Below are 15,487 nucleotides of genomic sequence, written 5' to 3'. Positions count from 1 at the left end.
ATGTGTCTATTCACATGTGCTCCTCTTTCTCCAATCCTACCTACCCCACCCACCACCAAGTCATTAATCTTTGCCAAATGTTGGTGTTGAGGGGAGTGTTATTAAGTCCCTATACTGGTTGATCTGACAAGAGTAGATGCATTGAAGGCATCAGAGACAATCTGTAAAGGGAGTTTTGGGGAAACCTAGAAGAATAGGGCCAGCATGGCTTTTCCAACTGCACGTTGTTTTGTTCCAACAGCTTTGCAATGTAAGGTCTGTGCTATTGTTATCAATGCTTAGTGCATGACTGAATTTCTACTTTTTTTTTCAAACTCTGGCCTCATTCAACCTCAGTGAGCTTGCATGGGTCATTTAGAGTGAAAGCATGCTTGTAAGTAAACATTGATTCACTGTGTTAGACAAAGAAGAATGAAAATGAGAACAAATCACATTACATTTGCTTTGATGACTTGTTCATGTACCTTACTGGTGGACTCCCTATAAGCCTATATCTAAAGCTCATCTCAGTAAATAAAGATCAAGGGGTGTTTTTTCTTTGTACAGAAAGAAAAAGCAATTTGGTAACAAATTAAATGTGCAGAAATGTGATAGGTGCAGAAGTAATGCTTAAGCAGTCATGTTGACCAAAGGGTCTCACTGTTAGCCCTTTGGCAAGACTCCCGTGCTCCCCAGGCTAGCTGACCTGCTGAGACACACGGACAGCTCTAATAATTGCTGGCATTTTGAGCTTTTCCGAATCTCTTTCCTCTGTCCATGTTTTCTTCTCTCTGTTGCTTTTTCTGAGTGCCTAGGCACAACATTCCTGTTCTTTTTGATGACTGGCTCAATGTGTACATCACAGTTCCTCGGTTCAAGCTATGGGCACAGGCAAATATATGTTCCAGGTTTGTTTTGTTCAAACAGCTGGAAGTGTCATGCAATCTTGATTTGTTGTAAAACAGAGACTAGGTATAAAATAGGAAAAAATACAGCTACTCTCTATTTTTCTGTACCACCTCTGAATACTCACTCATGTGCCGCTTCTCCTTGTCAGGAGTGACTCCTTCCCTCTTCTGCAAACCAGTCCATGAAGGTTCCCCAGACACATCTCCTGCCACAAACCTTCTCTGCTTCTCCAGCCGTGAGCTGCACAGCTCTGATAATGAGAGAGTAACCGTTTCATCATAGCCTTTATCCCTGGTTCTGTCTGCTCTGCGTCATGGACCCAGGTCTTTGCCTGTGGTCTTTCCTTCTCTCTCGATAACACTGCTACACTGCTACAGCAGTGGCTCAGGCTGTTACAGGGCCCTAATGCAGTTTTGGAGGAGGTCAAAGTTTTCATGTTTCTGAGGGTCCCATTCTTTCACTGCATGTAGTCCTTTAAAAATTAACCTGGGGAGGTGGAGAGCATCATTGCACAACTTGCTTGTCAAGAGGACAAATAGCAGACAACATCTTAGAGCAGCCCTAGTCTACCCTGAGAGGAGATCAGCTATGAGATACATTGAGCAATGTGTTTTTGAAACTGCTGAATTGACACCAGACATCAGTATCACATTTTTTAGCTAAATGTGGCCTGCGTGAAGCACTTTTAAAATAACAGGACATCATTCGGACTCATTAATGGGTCTTGCTGTGCCAAGGCAGTATCGTATCTCCCTTTGTATTTTTAATCTTTTCCTTCAAAAACTCTCTGGAGGACTTTAAGTTGAACAAGTGGGACAGCACTGTAATTTAACATGTGATTCTTCTTCTTTTTCTGACGCTTAGCCTATTTTTCTTTTCTTAGTCCTGTCCCATTGCTCTTCACTATGAAGTATATCCCAGTGTCCCAATTATTCAACTGGCTTCGTACTTTCCTATGACTTTTACAAGTGTTCAGCTTTTCTCCTCCCAGATCTGAGATCAAGGCAAATCTCTGCCCATCCACCTGCAGGGGAGGAGGCAGGAGGGCAGATGCAGCCAGCATCATCCAGGAAACCTGCACAGCTGCTTGGTGGGAGCTTCTTACCTCTCCTTCAGCTACAGTGCGCTGTGCAGTTCAGGCCACAAGCTGGCCCAAAGGGAGCAGGAGGCTTTTAAGGGTTGCTCACAAAAACTTAAATGTCCAGTGACACAGTAAAGAAGCCCAGGCACTTCCCCAGAGTATGTGTGTCTCTCACATACGGCCAAAATTCACCCTGCCCCTGGGAAGTGGTAACAATAGCACTTTACCATATGAAAACATATTCTAACCCTAGATGGCATTCCTGTTTCCATAATTAAGAGGGACTTGTAAAACACTCTCCCCCAAAAATTCTGCTTTTTTTTCAGCATTGTGCATTACATGAACAGTCCCTGAAAGTGTTCTGTCAGTGTTCCTAAGAGATTTTTGCAGGGCGTTGGAGAGGTTAGTGGTTTATTCAGAAGTGAGGGGGTGTTGTGTATTTTGCACTTCATGAACTTCAGGATTTCCGTTTTCATCCAGTTTTGCCAGGGGAATTCTCAGAAGTGGGGAGGACCCAGCGATTGCCTCCTGAGAGGGTTAAAGTGGCAGGAGTGTGGATGGCTGATACAGCCCTATCTTCTCCCAGGGTCATCAATCACTGGAAGTACACAGGCTAACAAACACAGACAAAACCCTAAACTTAAAATGATTCATTTACTTAAAAAATCCCATTACCTCCAAATTGCTCATTTTCAGGTTTTTGACTCTTGTAATGTCACATTTCTGTTACTTCGCCAGACACATTGTCTCCTAGAGAAAAGTCTGAACTTTCTGTGTGAAAAAACAAGCAGGTTTTTATTTATGACACCCTCTGAATCATCCTTAGATATCACGAAATAGGAACAAGGCTTTTTTTTTTTTTTTCTCTTTTCACAGAAAAACCTTCAAGAGCTAATTTATAAAGCTCTTTTGTTTCAGACCACGGTGATTTTTCTGGGCTACCAACCATCCGCGTTCACTGCAGTGATGGATACTGGCAGCAGAAAGGCACGGTAGCTTCGGCACTGTTTAACACAAGTGTGATGTTGACTTTCATGTCACTTCCAAAGTGGGGGTGAAGCCTTAGCCCCATCACACAGTAGCGTCCATTTTCCCACAGACTGCTTGGCACACAAAACGCGAACAGTCCTCTTTTATCTGGAGAGGTAAAATAAGACGAAAAGAACAGCTCGAGGGCTTAGCTCTCACGCAGACAGAGGGAGGAAAATAAACTAGAGACTCAAAGTGGAGTAGATAAAAGAAGAGCAAGCTGACATTGTTAAGAGCTAAGTCAATGAATGCTCAGAGTGCCCAGCTCCTTGTAAGACACAGTTGAGCTGTGCAGAAATGATCCTGAACGGTGAAATTCAGCCTTGGGCAGAAGACCAGGCAGGGTCTATGCATCACTTACATCCCACTTAACCCGTGTGATTTCAACAGCACGTAAGATAGACGCCAGATCTCTCTAGAAGACCAAATTTTAACTTTATAGTTTCCAGTAAAGAGTGAACGGTGAGAGTTTAATTGTGTTTAGCAGAGAAGCTGTGGTGGAGGCCTCTTTCCTACAGAGGCATGGCATTTTACTCTGTTTTAAGATGCTGGTCTGGTCAACAGTCTCTTGGTGTTTCTCCTGAGCGAGTCACTAAAAAGGCATGTTCGTAGATGATAACTTTGCACCTGTAATTTCTGAGAGGAGCGAGCCACAAGCAGTCTCCTGTGGTGCAGAAGTTCCTTTTGCTACCTGAACCAAGGGATTTAGATAAAATTTGCAAATGGAGCAGTTTGCTTCAACAGTTTCTTTTAAGTATGGCTGCCATAAAGACAACATATGCAAGGTGGTTTTGATTAAAAATGGGGCGGGGGGGTGTTAGATTAGATTTATTAAAAAAAAAAATATTGTGAAGAATTGTTTCCTTGCTGTCAGTGGAGTTCAGGCTCTATCTCGCTGGCCTGCTGGGAGGAGTGGCTGCTCTGCTCGTTAATAACCCAGTTCTTCGTTAATGAAATGCATCTCCCATGCCTCCCCATGGCCTGAGACACCCCTTGCCACTGCTGCTCCCTCTCTCCTTTTGGGGACAGCAGAGGCAAGGTGCTCTAACATGAGAAAAACCTCTTCCAGTTTTTCTTTCCTTCCTGGGAAGGAAACCAGACATGAGGTCCCCAGACTGTAGTTCTTAGGAGGCACCAGAAGCATACCCAGATACATTTCTGTTGATGTATTTCAGCCAAATTATTTGTCTAACCAAGTAATGGTATTTTGTTATATCGTTTTTACTGCAATTTGTTTCAAGGAAGGGAACGGACCCTCTTCCTAATGAATATGGACTCCCCTGTGAGGGGGTGGAGGTGAGCAGTCGTCACGCTGCTTGCGGCACAGACTAACGGGGTAGGGCAGAGTTGCACTAATCTGTACCCAGTTCCTGTTACAGTGCCACCCGTCCCATTACTGCAGCTGGAGAAGTGCTGCACCAGAAACAACAGTGTGACATTGGCCTGGAGGATGCCACCTTTGAGCCACAACCCGGTGGAGGGTTATATCTTGGAACTTGATGATGGAGATGGTGGCCAATTCCGAGTGAGAATTTCATTCAGCATTTATTTGTGTTTCTTTGTATGTGAGTCTCCTCAGGATATGGATTTGTGTCTGTCGAGGGTGGGGAGAGGGGGTAGGGAAGATATGGGTTGTCAAAACATCCCTGCTTCCATCACATGGATGTAGAAAGTGGTACAAATGCTGCTTATTAGAAGGACCCCCAGCTTGGGTAGGAAGTTTGGTTGAGGTTTTTCTCAGGGGTCTGGCAAAGAGGGCCTTGAGGTCCCCCTGCAGTGTACCAGAGCAGAAAATCCCATACTAGCCTACAGGAGCTGAAAGTGGTTCATTCCACAAAACAGAAATTTCCTTCAAGCCCCTACTCTCATCTGTCCATAGCAGCCCGTTTCAACAGCTGAGATCCTTGGTCCTGAAATGCAACTCAGTTTTTCCTGGTTTTCTGAGTAAAAATGGGATCCTGCATAAAAAGATGGGATTTCTAAATCTTTTCTCTGGGAGTTGGATGAGACCAGGCTAGTGGAAACTTTCCGCAGAGACGCTGCCACGGGGTCGGTAAGTACGGGAAGACATCCCGAGGGCTCTCCTTCCAGACCCTCAGGGTGATGCCAACAAATGCTTGCTCTTGGCTGCAGGTGCAAGGTACATATAGGCTCCCATCCCTTCTTGCCACATCCTGATAAACAAACTACAGAAACAATTCAGCCAGCTTTCTGCCAGCCGTGTCCTGCTGGAAGCTGCGGCCCTTCCTCCTCAGGCACGCTTCATGCGCCTGTTGCCCCAGGACCGGGCTGCCCTCGTGCATTCCCTAGGAGCTAGTGCCTTGAAAGCATCTGCAGAGCGTTGTGGAGTGCAGCTGCTCTCTTCACAAGAGGGAAATTTTGCCAAAAATATGTGGTGGCATTTCTTCAGGAGCTGCAAACTGGCTAAAAGTTTCTCAAGCTCAGAAATGGCCTGGCACGCGTCCACCTAAGGAGCTGCCTTCCTGTGCCAAACCGCTACACCCATAGCCAGCGAAGGCACCTGATCTGGATGCCCCTCGTGAGAAGAGACAAGCGATATCGGCAGGACATTTTGAAGAGGGCACTGCGTTTCTGGAAGGTCTCCTCAGTTCCTTGGTCCAAATATCATTTCACATGGGTTTGAAGAGGCTGGGCTCCATTTCTGAAAGAGTGAAAAAGGTATCTTTGTGAACGGCTGCTGGGAGCTGCAGATGTAGTTAATATTAGTAGGTAAGCGTGTTATTTATCGGTGTGTGATGAATGAAGAGTTAGGAACAAAGTGTTATGAAGTCCAGTGTCTTGGATAAACCTTTTCAAGGGCTATCCGCATCTAAATAAATACTTGTGAGTAAACAACTTTTCAGGTTGGTGTGTATCAAAGCCCATTTGTGTTTGGGGTTTTGTAACTGGCAAAGGTTTTAGGACTGCCAGCACTGCCACGTCAGGATTTTGGACTGAAAAAGACACAAGCCTTAAAAATCTAGGGTGACAACTTCTCAGGGGAATGCTTTGCTTCCTGTGGTAGAAACACCCTCAGTTTTACCCATTGAATGATAAACTGCAGGCTTCTCAGCAATGCTATTTCAAGCAGAGTTTGCTGACCCTTTTCATGAAGGATTATATATCTGAAGGCAATGACACTGGCTGCACTTTATCAGTATTCGATGGGTGGATTTAAAGAATGGTTTTTGTCTCCCATCGTAGCAGAGAGCATCAATCTGGATAAACACAAGCAGTGAACAGTGGTAAAAATATGAAACGGATTAGAAAATGTGAGAGTTGTTCTACAAACACAACTTTTTGCACAGGCAGCATATGATATAACATGGAGATAAATCAAGTTATTCTATTAAAACTCTTCTTTCTCTCCATGAAAGATCATCAGCTAACTCAGGACTCAAGAGATTTTGTTATTTGTAGCAGTCGCCATGGTAGCAAAGTCGACAAACACATTGCCCACTGTAAACTTAAGTAATCCCTTTCTTATTCGTCAGATACTTAATTCACTTTAGGTTCATATCAAAGAGCCTTAAACAACAGGACTACACTTAGGCATATACTTCAGTGTCTTAACTGAATTGGGGTCTGAGTGGCCTACTTAATCTCAGACTTAGACTCTTTAGGGCCTTTTGGATTTCACAGAATTGAAGAAATGGGAGGTGGAAAGGAATTGTGGCTTTCAACCTGCTGCCGAGACAGGGTTTTTTCCTTTTCCATCATTTTCTGTTCAGTTTTCCAACAGACATGAGGTTTCTAGGCTCCTTTCAGTTCATCATAGACTGTATAACCTGACTGATCGTCTTCATTAGTCTGCCTAGATGTTCCTCTTCCTGAAATATTTCACATTACACAAGTGCTTGCTGTTTAATAAATCTTTGAAGAATTTTATGATGTCTCTGTTGTCTAGTTGCTGTTTCATCACGTGATGCATGTGATCCTAGTCTTTAGGAGATCAGTTTCTTCTGGCTTTGTGTTTGCAGGTTTCAAAACTATATTTTAACATGGGCAAAAGACAACCTTTCCAACAGAATAGAACTGTGCTTACTTGCTGGTTTTTTATTCTTCCACACCCTCCTTTTTTGGCCTTACATAAATATAAGAACAGCCACTGTGGGTCAGACTCTGGAACTACTATCCGAAACAGTGTTTTGGAGTAGATGTTTAGGAAAAGATGATAAAAATTAAGATCTTTCTTTATTGCTGTACTCTTCCAGCTTCATCTTCACCTTAGTGTCTCCACTGCTAACCATCCTTGATGTCTCCACTGCTGTGGCTGGCTGTGTTAAACAGCATAACTTCTACATCCTGGGAAGCAATGAGAAGCTGTTCACTTGTGGCTTATATTTAGAAACCTTAACATGTGCTCACAAGGCACAGAGAAACAGTTAAAGTATGTCCCCCTTTCTCTCCTTTTTTTTTTTTTTTGAATGTTTAGGAAGTATATGTTGGCAAGGAGACTCTCTGCACCATCGATGGCCTTCATTTCAACAGTACCTATAATGCAAGAGTCAAAGCTTTCAACTCATCAGGAGTTGGTCCTTACAGCAAGACAGTTATTTTACAGACATCGGATGGTGAGTTGGGTTTTTGCCAGCTCCTAAGTGAAAAGCTGCAGATCTCAGTGGCAGGACACTTCCATCCCTTTATACCCGCTAATATTTTTGGCACTTGCTGGCATGGAGATTTTGGACCACCTGAGCGGAGAGGCCAGGGACTGAGTGTGCACAGGGACTGAGCTCTCCTCCTAGCACTTTTGGGGATTTTCTGGGATCAGTAACACTTCAGGTTTGAAATCATGCAATTTTACTTGGCTGTAGAAGTCTGGGGTCTAACGAAGATTCTTAGTTGTTTTAGCATACATGTGCAGTTATGCAACACATGGGATATTTTTGTGCCACTCTGTCTCCACTTCTCCATATATCTTTGGAATTTGCCTTTTTCTTCACTACTACTTCTATTTCACAGCAAGGTTTGATAATGCAGAGATGGGAATTCATGCTTGTTCCTCTGTAATTATACTTGACATCCATACGAGCATTACAAGAAGTTCATCTTCGTTAATGATATTGTAATGAATCAAGAAGTGCATGCTATTATCACTTCTACTTTTATGCTGTGTTGCCAAAATAGGCCAGTATAAAATATTTATACTTTAAGAGCTTTTTCTGGTTGGTTTTTTTTTTTTTGCCTTTTTTTCCCCCCCTTTGGTAAACTAGTGAAGTCAGCCCTGACCACCACGGACACAGTGGAACTCCATTCCCATTAAAAGCAATCCTGAACCAATTCACCTATGTGAGCACTTTCCATATCATGGAGAAGCCTTTGACTCCTCAAAGACTTTCTTGTTACTGTGTGAGAACAGAAAGTCACTGTCCTTAGCAGCTTACATGCAGAGGAAGAGGCACAGATAGTATAAGGTGCTTCTGAGCTGAAAACCAGCAGGGTACCGGCTCAAAGCAATCTTGTGTAGCTGCCTACAGAAACAAGGAAAGATTGTCTTTGTTACCTGAAAGTGCAGTGGGTTCTTTGGAAAGGCAGAATCTCATTCTCCTGATTGAAGTAAAGCAGATGATACTTGAACACAGCCCATTCTGCCATAATCCTGGCTTTCCTTTTCCCCTTCCACAGTGGCATGGTTCACCTTCGACCCCTCCTCAGCTCACAGAGACATAGTGCTGTCGAATGACAACCAGACTGCTACCTGCAACAGCTACGATGACCGGGTTGTTCTTGGCACAGCAGCCTTCTCCAAGGGCGTGCATTACTGGGAACTGCACGTGGACCGGTATGACAACCATCCGGACCCAGCCTTCGGTATTGCCAGGATTAACGTTGTCAAGGACATGATGCTAGGCAAGGACGACAAGGCATGGGCCATGTATGTTGACAACAACCGTAGCTGGTTCATGCATTGCAATTCTCACACCAACCGGTAAGCACCACTTGCATGCTTTTCTCATTACTGATTGTTTTTTCTGCTTTCCGTCAGAAGAAGGGGTCTCAGCAAGCCATCTAGTCCATCTGCCTGCTAAATGTAGTTATTTTATTCCTTCTTAAAAATCACCGGTGACAGCAATTGCACCTTAGCAATCTGTGTTGGTGTTTGTTATCCTCACTGTTAGTAGTTTTTTTCCTGAGATCTAGCCTAAATGCCCCTTGCTTTAATTTAAGCCTGTTACTGCACATCCCACCCATGGCATCAGCAGACGGTAGCACAGCACACCGGGATGCAGGATTTCTCTCTCATTGCTGGAGGAGCGCAGGGAGAAAGGTGATTGATCCTCTTCCTTAGGAGGAATCTTGGCTGCAGGGTTGCACAATAATTACACAAAGCACTGGTGATAACCTGTCCAAAATGCTAGTCCTGAAAGTCCTGAAAGCTGATTAAAGTTAATGCTGTAGGTCACACCTAGAGTGATCTGGACACAAAGGACTGTTTGGCAGTGAAGGCTAAGTGACAGCTTCTGTCCAACTGAGTTGTTGTACTGAAGAGCGTTGAAAAGTGTCTCAACTAGTACCAACTTACACAAAGGAGGATTTCAGAATGTCCCTAAGCCGTCATTACCGAATCCCTCTTTCTCCCACCACTCAGAGGTTCAGTGTGCTCTATGCAAGAGAGTGGTGGGGAGACATGTTCTAACGGAAGCTACCTCCAGGGATGGATCACACAGAGACAACGTGTATCACCATAGACCCAGTGTTGTGCTGACACGGTTGCATGGCTTTCAGTGCTCATAAGTTACCTCTGCCTAGTGCTGCCTGTTTCCTCGATGTGATGCTGGACTGTATAGGGGAGACAAGGTCAACTTTGCTGAAGCTCGCTGGGGCATCACCAGAGCAGAACTGCACTGCTTTTCCTCCGTGTCCCATGAGAGGGTCAGCCCTAGCTGAAGGTCAGATGGGTACTGCGGGAGCTGAGACCAGGTCTCTGCTGGTGAGTGTGATTCAGGATCCTAAGTCCCTTGCTTATTTTGGAAAATGGTGTCTTTGTGTACCTATTCTATCACGATGAGAGACTGATGTACAAATAAAGTGACTGACCAAGGATATGCAGAAGGTCTGTGGCAGAGCAGGAATCGATTTTGACTTAGTTTTCTGTTGACTCTCGCAGCAGGTCTTCCACACTCACTAGCTGAGGTGTTGTTTCTGTTATACTGAATGATTAAAAGAAAGGCTTGCAGGGATTTTTAAAATGCTCAAATACAGGTATTATCTCCTCAAAGAGATGAGTTCATGCCAACATGCACTGTATCCTAAAGCTGGTTGTAATGTCTCCCATTGAACAGTAATTTATACTCTAAAGCATACTTGTATTTTAAGTAAGTATACTGCAATTGCTGGGAATTTTTGTTGAAACACGGTTTGATTTTGCAGTTCATTACAGACAGGTGGAAGAACTTTGTAGCTGGATCAAAAGCTATCTGAAGTCAATTGGAATATTTTCCGTGGCTCCAAAGACCTTAGATCATGTCCTAAGACAACGCAGAGTAAAATAACATCAGTATAATAAATATATCAAAAAGTTCTCTGTCCCTTTAACATCTTGATTCGATTTAGGGTGGAAGTAATGTTAAGCTGTATTAATTTTAATGCTCTGGGAAACAGCTTATGTTTTCTGGAAAAAAGCTGGCAACCATTGTGCGTACTACTGTCCCAGAAACCTATTTTATGGATTTGGTCCTCGGCATGCTCGTCCCAGCAAGCAGCACACGAGCTAAGCAAAAGCTTTTTTTCTGGGAAGCACAAACAATGGAAACATTTTGGATTTCCAATCATCCTGCTTAAACAGGAGAACAAAGTGCTTTCTGTTGATGATAGTTTCCCAGTTTTTATTAGATAAAACACAAAGGCTTTGCAGGCACATCCAAGGCATGGGTAGACCCATGGAATATCTGTTCAAGTGAAGTACACTTGTAAAGGGCATGTAGTCTTACAAAATCACATGCGCTTCAATGAAATTAGGTCTAGGCTTTATATTTTTAACCGTGACAGTCAAGTAGGTCAGTTTTTTAACTCATTAGCTGTAATAGTCTTGTGGAAACAGTTATTGCCGCCTAGTTGTTTTTCCCCACTGGAGACAAGTGCCTGACAGCACAGTGTCATAGTCCAAAGGAAATTTATTGTCAGCTTTTAGCCTCTCGGATGTTATTGTGATGGAGGTTACATCTTAGTAATCGTTTCATGCTTCCTAATCTTCATGAGAATAAATTAGGGCAATAAATAAATTACTAGCTTCAAGGGTAAGTTGAGGTGGTGCTTGAAAGGCTTATTCATGGGGCCTGTCACGTTTAGACTACTTTCCTGTTTCTTTCACTCACAGCGTGCAAAATTGGACCTGTCTACATCCTTAAAAACTAGCATGACTTCCATAATGCTGGAAAAGCCATGAACAGAAGACTCTAATGCTATCAAAAGCAGAGGAAACCTTTGAGAACAGGTTGAGCAAACTGGTTAAGAAAACACTTTAGGGCAGGGATAGAGCGTTGTGAGGCACCTTTCAGCCTCGTTGTTCCCGGAAATGATCAGTTCACACCAGAGATGTTGTATGCCCGTTGCTAAGAGGCAGTGGCATTCAGTGCAATAGATCCGCGCCTTGGCAAAGTTCCCAAGAGCAGGAGTACCTGGTGCTATAGGCAGTACGCGAGCTGCTACACGGCTAGAAAAAGAAAGAGACGGAAATCACACTGGAAAGTTTTATACTGAAAGACAGTGGGAAGTCAAAATCTGGAAAATTCGGAGCGTAGACTTAAAAACCCCTGCGATCAGGAGAGTCTATTCAGCGACTTCAGAGATCCCAAGACCAGGTTTTCATTACACAAAAGTGTTATAATTGACTGAAAAATACTGTCCTTGACAATAGACATGGTAAGGTTCTTAAGTTACTGTAAAGCTTATGATTAAAATACTGTTAACAGAGAGTTAAATTAATTCTTCAGTTTATTAAAGTGTTCATAAATTGTTACGCTTTAATTTTTCAGTAATAGTGAAACGTATTACTGTTCTTAATTCCTCAAGCCGGTCCATGCAGTCCTATTCTGCACGTTGTCCAAGCTGCTGCTGAAAGCATCTTAGAATAACAGCCTCCACTGCCACAGGCAATGGCATTTTTCATGGCAGCCAGATTCCCCTCTCTGTAGTCTGACCTTGAGGCTTCCACACAGCACATCCACACTCAGGACTTATCGTTGCACATAGAAACAAAAATGTGCAGGACTGTGAGAAAAGAGGTGTGAGAAGTAGGATTTGCTTGAAATAATGAGAGAGTGGTGCCTGTCTTCAAAACTGCATTATCATTTAATGAATGCTAAGTATTCGTTGAAGAAGTATTGTAACAAACAGTTGTATTTTTCTTTTATATGGTCTGCAGATTACTAGGGGCCTATGGTATAACTGTCATTAAGTAGTTTAAAAAATGCATTACAGTAAAGCAGCAGCTGTTCTACATGCTGCCACAGAGGGGTACCAGGTGAGAGGAGCATCAGTTTGAGTATCTCTTGAGTTAGCAGGCTTCTTTTAGTGCAACTAAGGCATTTATTAGAAAAATGATGCCGTAATACTGTCTAAATGATGTACATAAGAGCGAGGAAATTATTTGCATACGTTTGCTCATGAAACTTTGACTCTCCCACCTCTCCTCCTAAAGGAAGTGGCCGTGACAGTAGTCCAAAAAGCGCTGGAGTCCTCCAAGTACTGTTCCCAGGGGAATCGTGGGATGCTCGGGAAGAGCCGCTGTTCAGCCTCAGAAGAAGTCCAGCCTCCCTGGCAGCAGCACGGCCAAGTGCCCCTGCTTGCCCTCGCCCTGGCTGCGTCCTGCCGGAGCTGGTTGCTCACCGTGGGGAGGTGGCGGACGAGGAACGGGGCAATCTACCTGCTGAAGTCCTGCAAGACTTGTGTCAGCAAGGAAGGGAGAGGGTCCCCAACCCCCTGCTCTGCCCCCGGGCCCCTCTGCCTCCTGGAGGGGCCTCAGCTGGGTCCTGCACTCGCCTCGGCTGGGCTCTGCAGGCAGCGCGTCTCCTCTTCCGCGGGGCCATCCCCGGGGCTGCAGAGGAGTCACTCGGTGTCACTGTGCGGCACACAGATAATTAGCCCGCAAGAAGCGAATTAGCTTATCACATAGGAAGGAGCATAGTAATCTCAAAAAGGCAAAGGCTGCTGTTTCTGTTTCCCTAAGAGAATCAATGTCATTTAGAAGGATGTCATAAAATCTATTTTAAAACACTGCGGGATATAAAATGTAGTGCCCTACAATCAAAGCTGTTCCTAAACAGAGAAAAAAATAATGTAATCTATTTGTAAATAGCTCTAGATCATAGTACTGTTGCTTCCCACAATCTCATCACAAGATTTACAATTCAGTGCTTTCCATAAAAACAGTCTAGATATTGAGATACCGAAGATAGGTAAGCATCTTAACTTTTGTTGGAAAATAATTTACTTTATGGTTTGGAGAAGAGCTCAAAGAGAAACCTGTTAATTTTTATAGGTCCAGAAAGCAAATAAAAGAAACCTGAGAATGGTAAAGTTTGAAATCTAACACATCTCGGAGCCAATTCGTGATTCTCAGCTATACTATTATTGTTTGAAGAGCTTTAAATGGAGAAGTCAGGATAGCATTCTATACTATTATGCCACAGATAAAACTCCCTTTACCTTCAGAGAAAATGCCATGTGCCACATTTAGTCTAAAGGAAATCAGTTTATGACACCTAGTGGGCAAGATGAAAATTTCTCACCCTGCACTATGTTCTTCCTAATCATATTTTGACATCCCCCCTTTTTTTGATGTTTTGCCTACCTATTGTTATAAATTTTATGTTAAAATTGCATTAATCTTGTGAATGTTATGTGCCTGAGGGGAGTGCGTGGGACAAAAGACAGCTGCTTCCTTTCCTGCTGCAAATTATTTGAAATCTGATTTACCCTGAACAAATCGTGTCAGGCTGTAAATCCATTGCAGAGCCCCCATGATATTAGCAGAGTAGCAGTGCCTGTGGCCAATCTGCGTATCTACTAGATTTTTTTTGCTCAGTGCTCTTTAAAGTAATGCTGGGTTTGACTAACCCCCAAATCAAAGTGCATTAATGTCAAATCGCTCAAGCGTGTAATGGCTGGCTGAGTCTGTCCTGGCAAGCTCTGATACCACCATAGCTCTCAGCAGCTGCTCCTGACACAACCAATTATCACTGGTATTAATAACCGTGCCCACACACTTGAAACAGCTCCCAGTGCTATAGCTGAGCACCTTGACCATCAGGGAGCTACGCTTATCCCCAACCAGACCCACCTTCCCTTCCTCCCCAAAACCACTATCTGTTGTACGTGTCCCGGCTCCCTGGTCTCTGGAAGGTTGGGTCCCCTTAGGGGATGCCAAGGTCAGTACTTGAACTGGAAGGCTGAGCCTCGAGCTGTTAGCAGGCATAACGATTAGAAATGAACGCCTAGGAAGCCAGCTTTCTGCTTTTTTATTTCCTGCAGTGCATCACTTCACCATAGCAAGGATGCTCTGAGGAGCCATGCCTCCAGGGCTCCTGTCCCACACACTCCATACTGACCTGACCTGCTCACCTCCCCGCCTCTCATCAGCTGAGGGGACCTGTTAGCTCTGGACCCTATTTTCAGCTCTTAGATTGCAGTTGGAGGAGAGATGGGCCTAATTCCTCTTTAGGATCGCCCCATTAAGCTCCCATGAGTGTGGTACATATGCTTCAGATAAAGGTGTGGAGCAGTCACTGCCAAATGTCATGGGGATAATCATTTCACCCTGCTGCTCCACTTTGGCTTTGCTAAGTAAGACTACCTTGTCCTAGAGAGAGCAGCAGTGGTGTAGCACTGCCTTCGCCAACAGTGTGGTCCCTTTGTACCTTAGGACTGAAGGAGGAGTTGCTAAAGGTGCCACCGTTGGTGTTCTCCTGGATCTGAACAAGCACAACCTGACCTTTTACATAAATGGGCAGCAGCAAGGCCCTCCAGCATTTGAAAACATCGAGGGTGTCTTCATGCCTGCATTGAGCCTCAATCGAAACGTTCAGGTAAGTCTTCTGCAGTTCAGCCCCACTTACCCTTCTCATCTGAAGGAGAATGTACGCTACTGGCCATTGCTGCTGCGGCTGATAACATCACCTGTAGGTAGTCAGCATCGATAGGGGCTCCTTCCCTCTCAGACTGACACCTCGGCTACTAACACTTTTTGGAAAACTGCAGTTGACTTTCTGCCTTGCCTCACAGATGTGAGGAGTAATGCTGTCAAAACAAGTAAAAGTACCTGCACACACTAATTCCTACACTTATTTTGCTGCAATGCTCCACTTGGAAAGCAGCAGTGCTAAGGCTTCCTCTGCCAGTTTGACTAAAAAACAGGAGTATCCTAATTCCTCTTAGATCTTATATTTGGAGATTATTAACATTGGCAAGAGACAGAAATGTGAGCAGCGCAGTGGTGAGGAGAACAAAGACAACGTGGGCCAGAGAATTAGTGCAGCAGAGAAGACC

At 44.1% G+C, this 15,487-nt stretch overlaps 1 protein-coding gene across 1 annotated transcript in view; it reads left to right on the top strand.

Moving 5' to 3' along the window:
- Positions 1-15,487, top strand: part of TRIM67 (tripartite motif containing 67) — a gene marked incomplete at its 5' end in the record, with an annotated part of 34,600 nt that overhangs the window by 17,961 nt on the left and 1,152 nt on the right. Inside the window, 4 exons of the mRNA XM_010293983.1 lie at positions 4,378-4,523; positions 7,434-7,572; positions 8,627-8,930; positions 14,865-15,027. Of these exons, the coding sequence (XP_010292285.1) occupies positions 4,378-4,523; positions 7,434-7,572; positions 8,627-8,930; positions 14,865-15,027 (752 nt within the window). The remainder of the gene's footprint in view (positions 1-4,377; positions 4,524-7,433; positions 7,573-8,626; positions 8,931-14,864; positions 15,028-15,487) is intronic.

This window comes from Phaethon lepturus, unplaced genomic scaffold (genome assembly GCF_000687285.1).
Source record: "Phaethon lepturus isolate BGI_N335 unplaced genomic scaffold, ASM68728v1 scaffold15329, whole genome shotgun sequence".
Lineage (NCBI taxonomy): Eukaryota > Metazoa > Chordata > Aves > Phaethontiformes > Phaethontidae > Phaethon > Phaethon lepturus.
The sequence above is the reverse complement of the archived record's forward strand: the minus strand, read 5'-3'. Positions and strand labels throughout refer to the sequence as shown.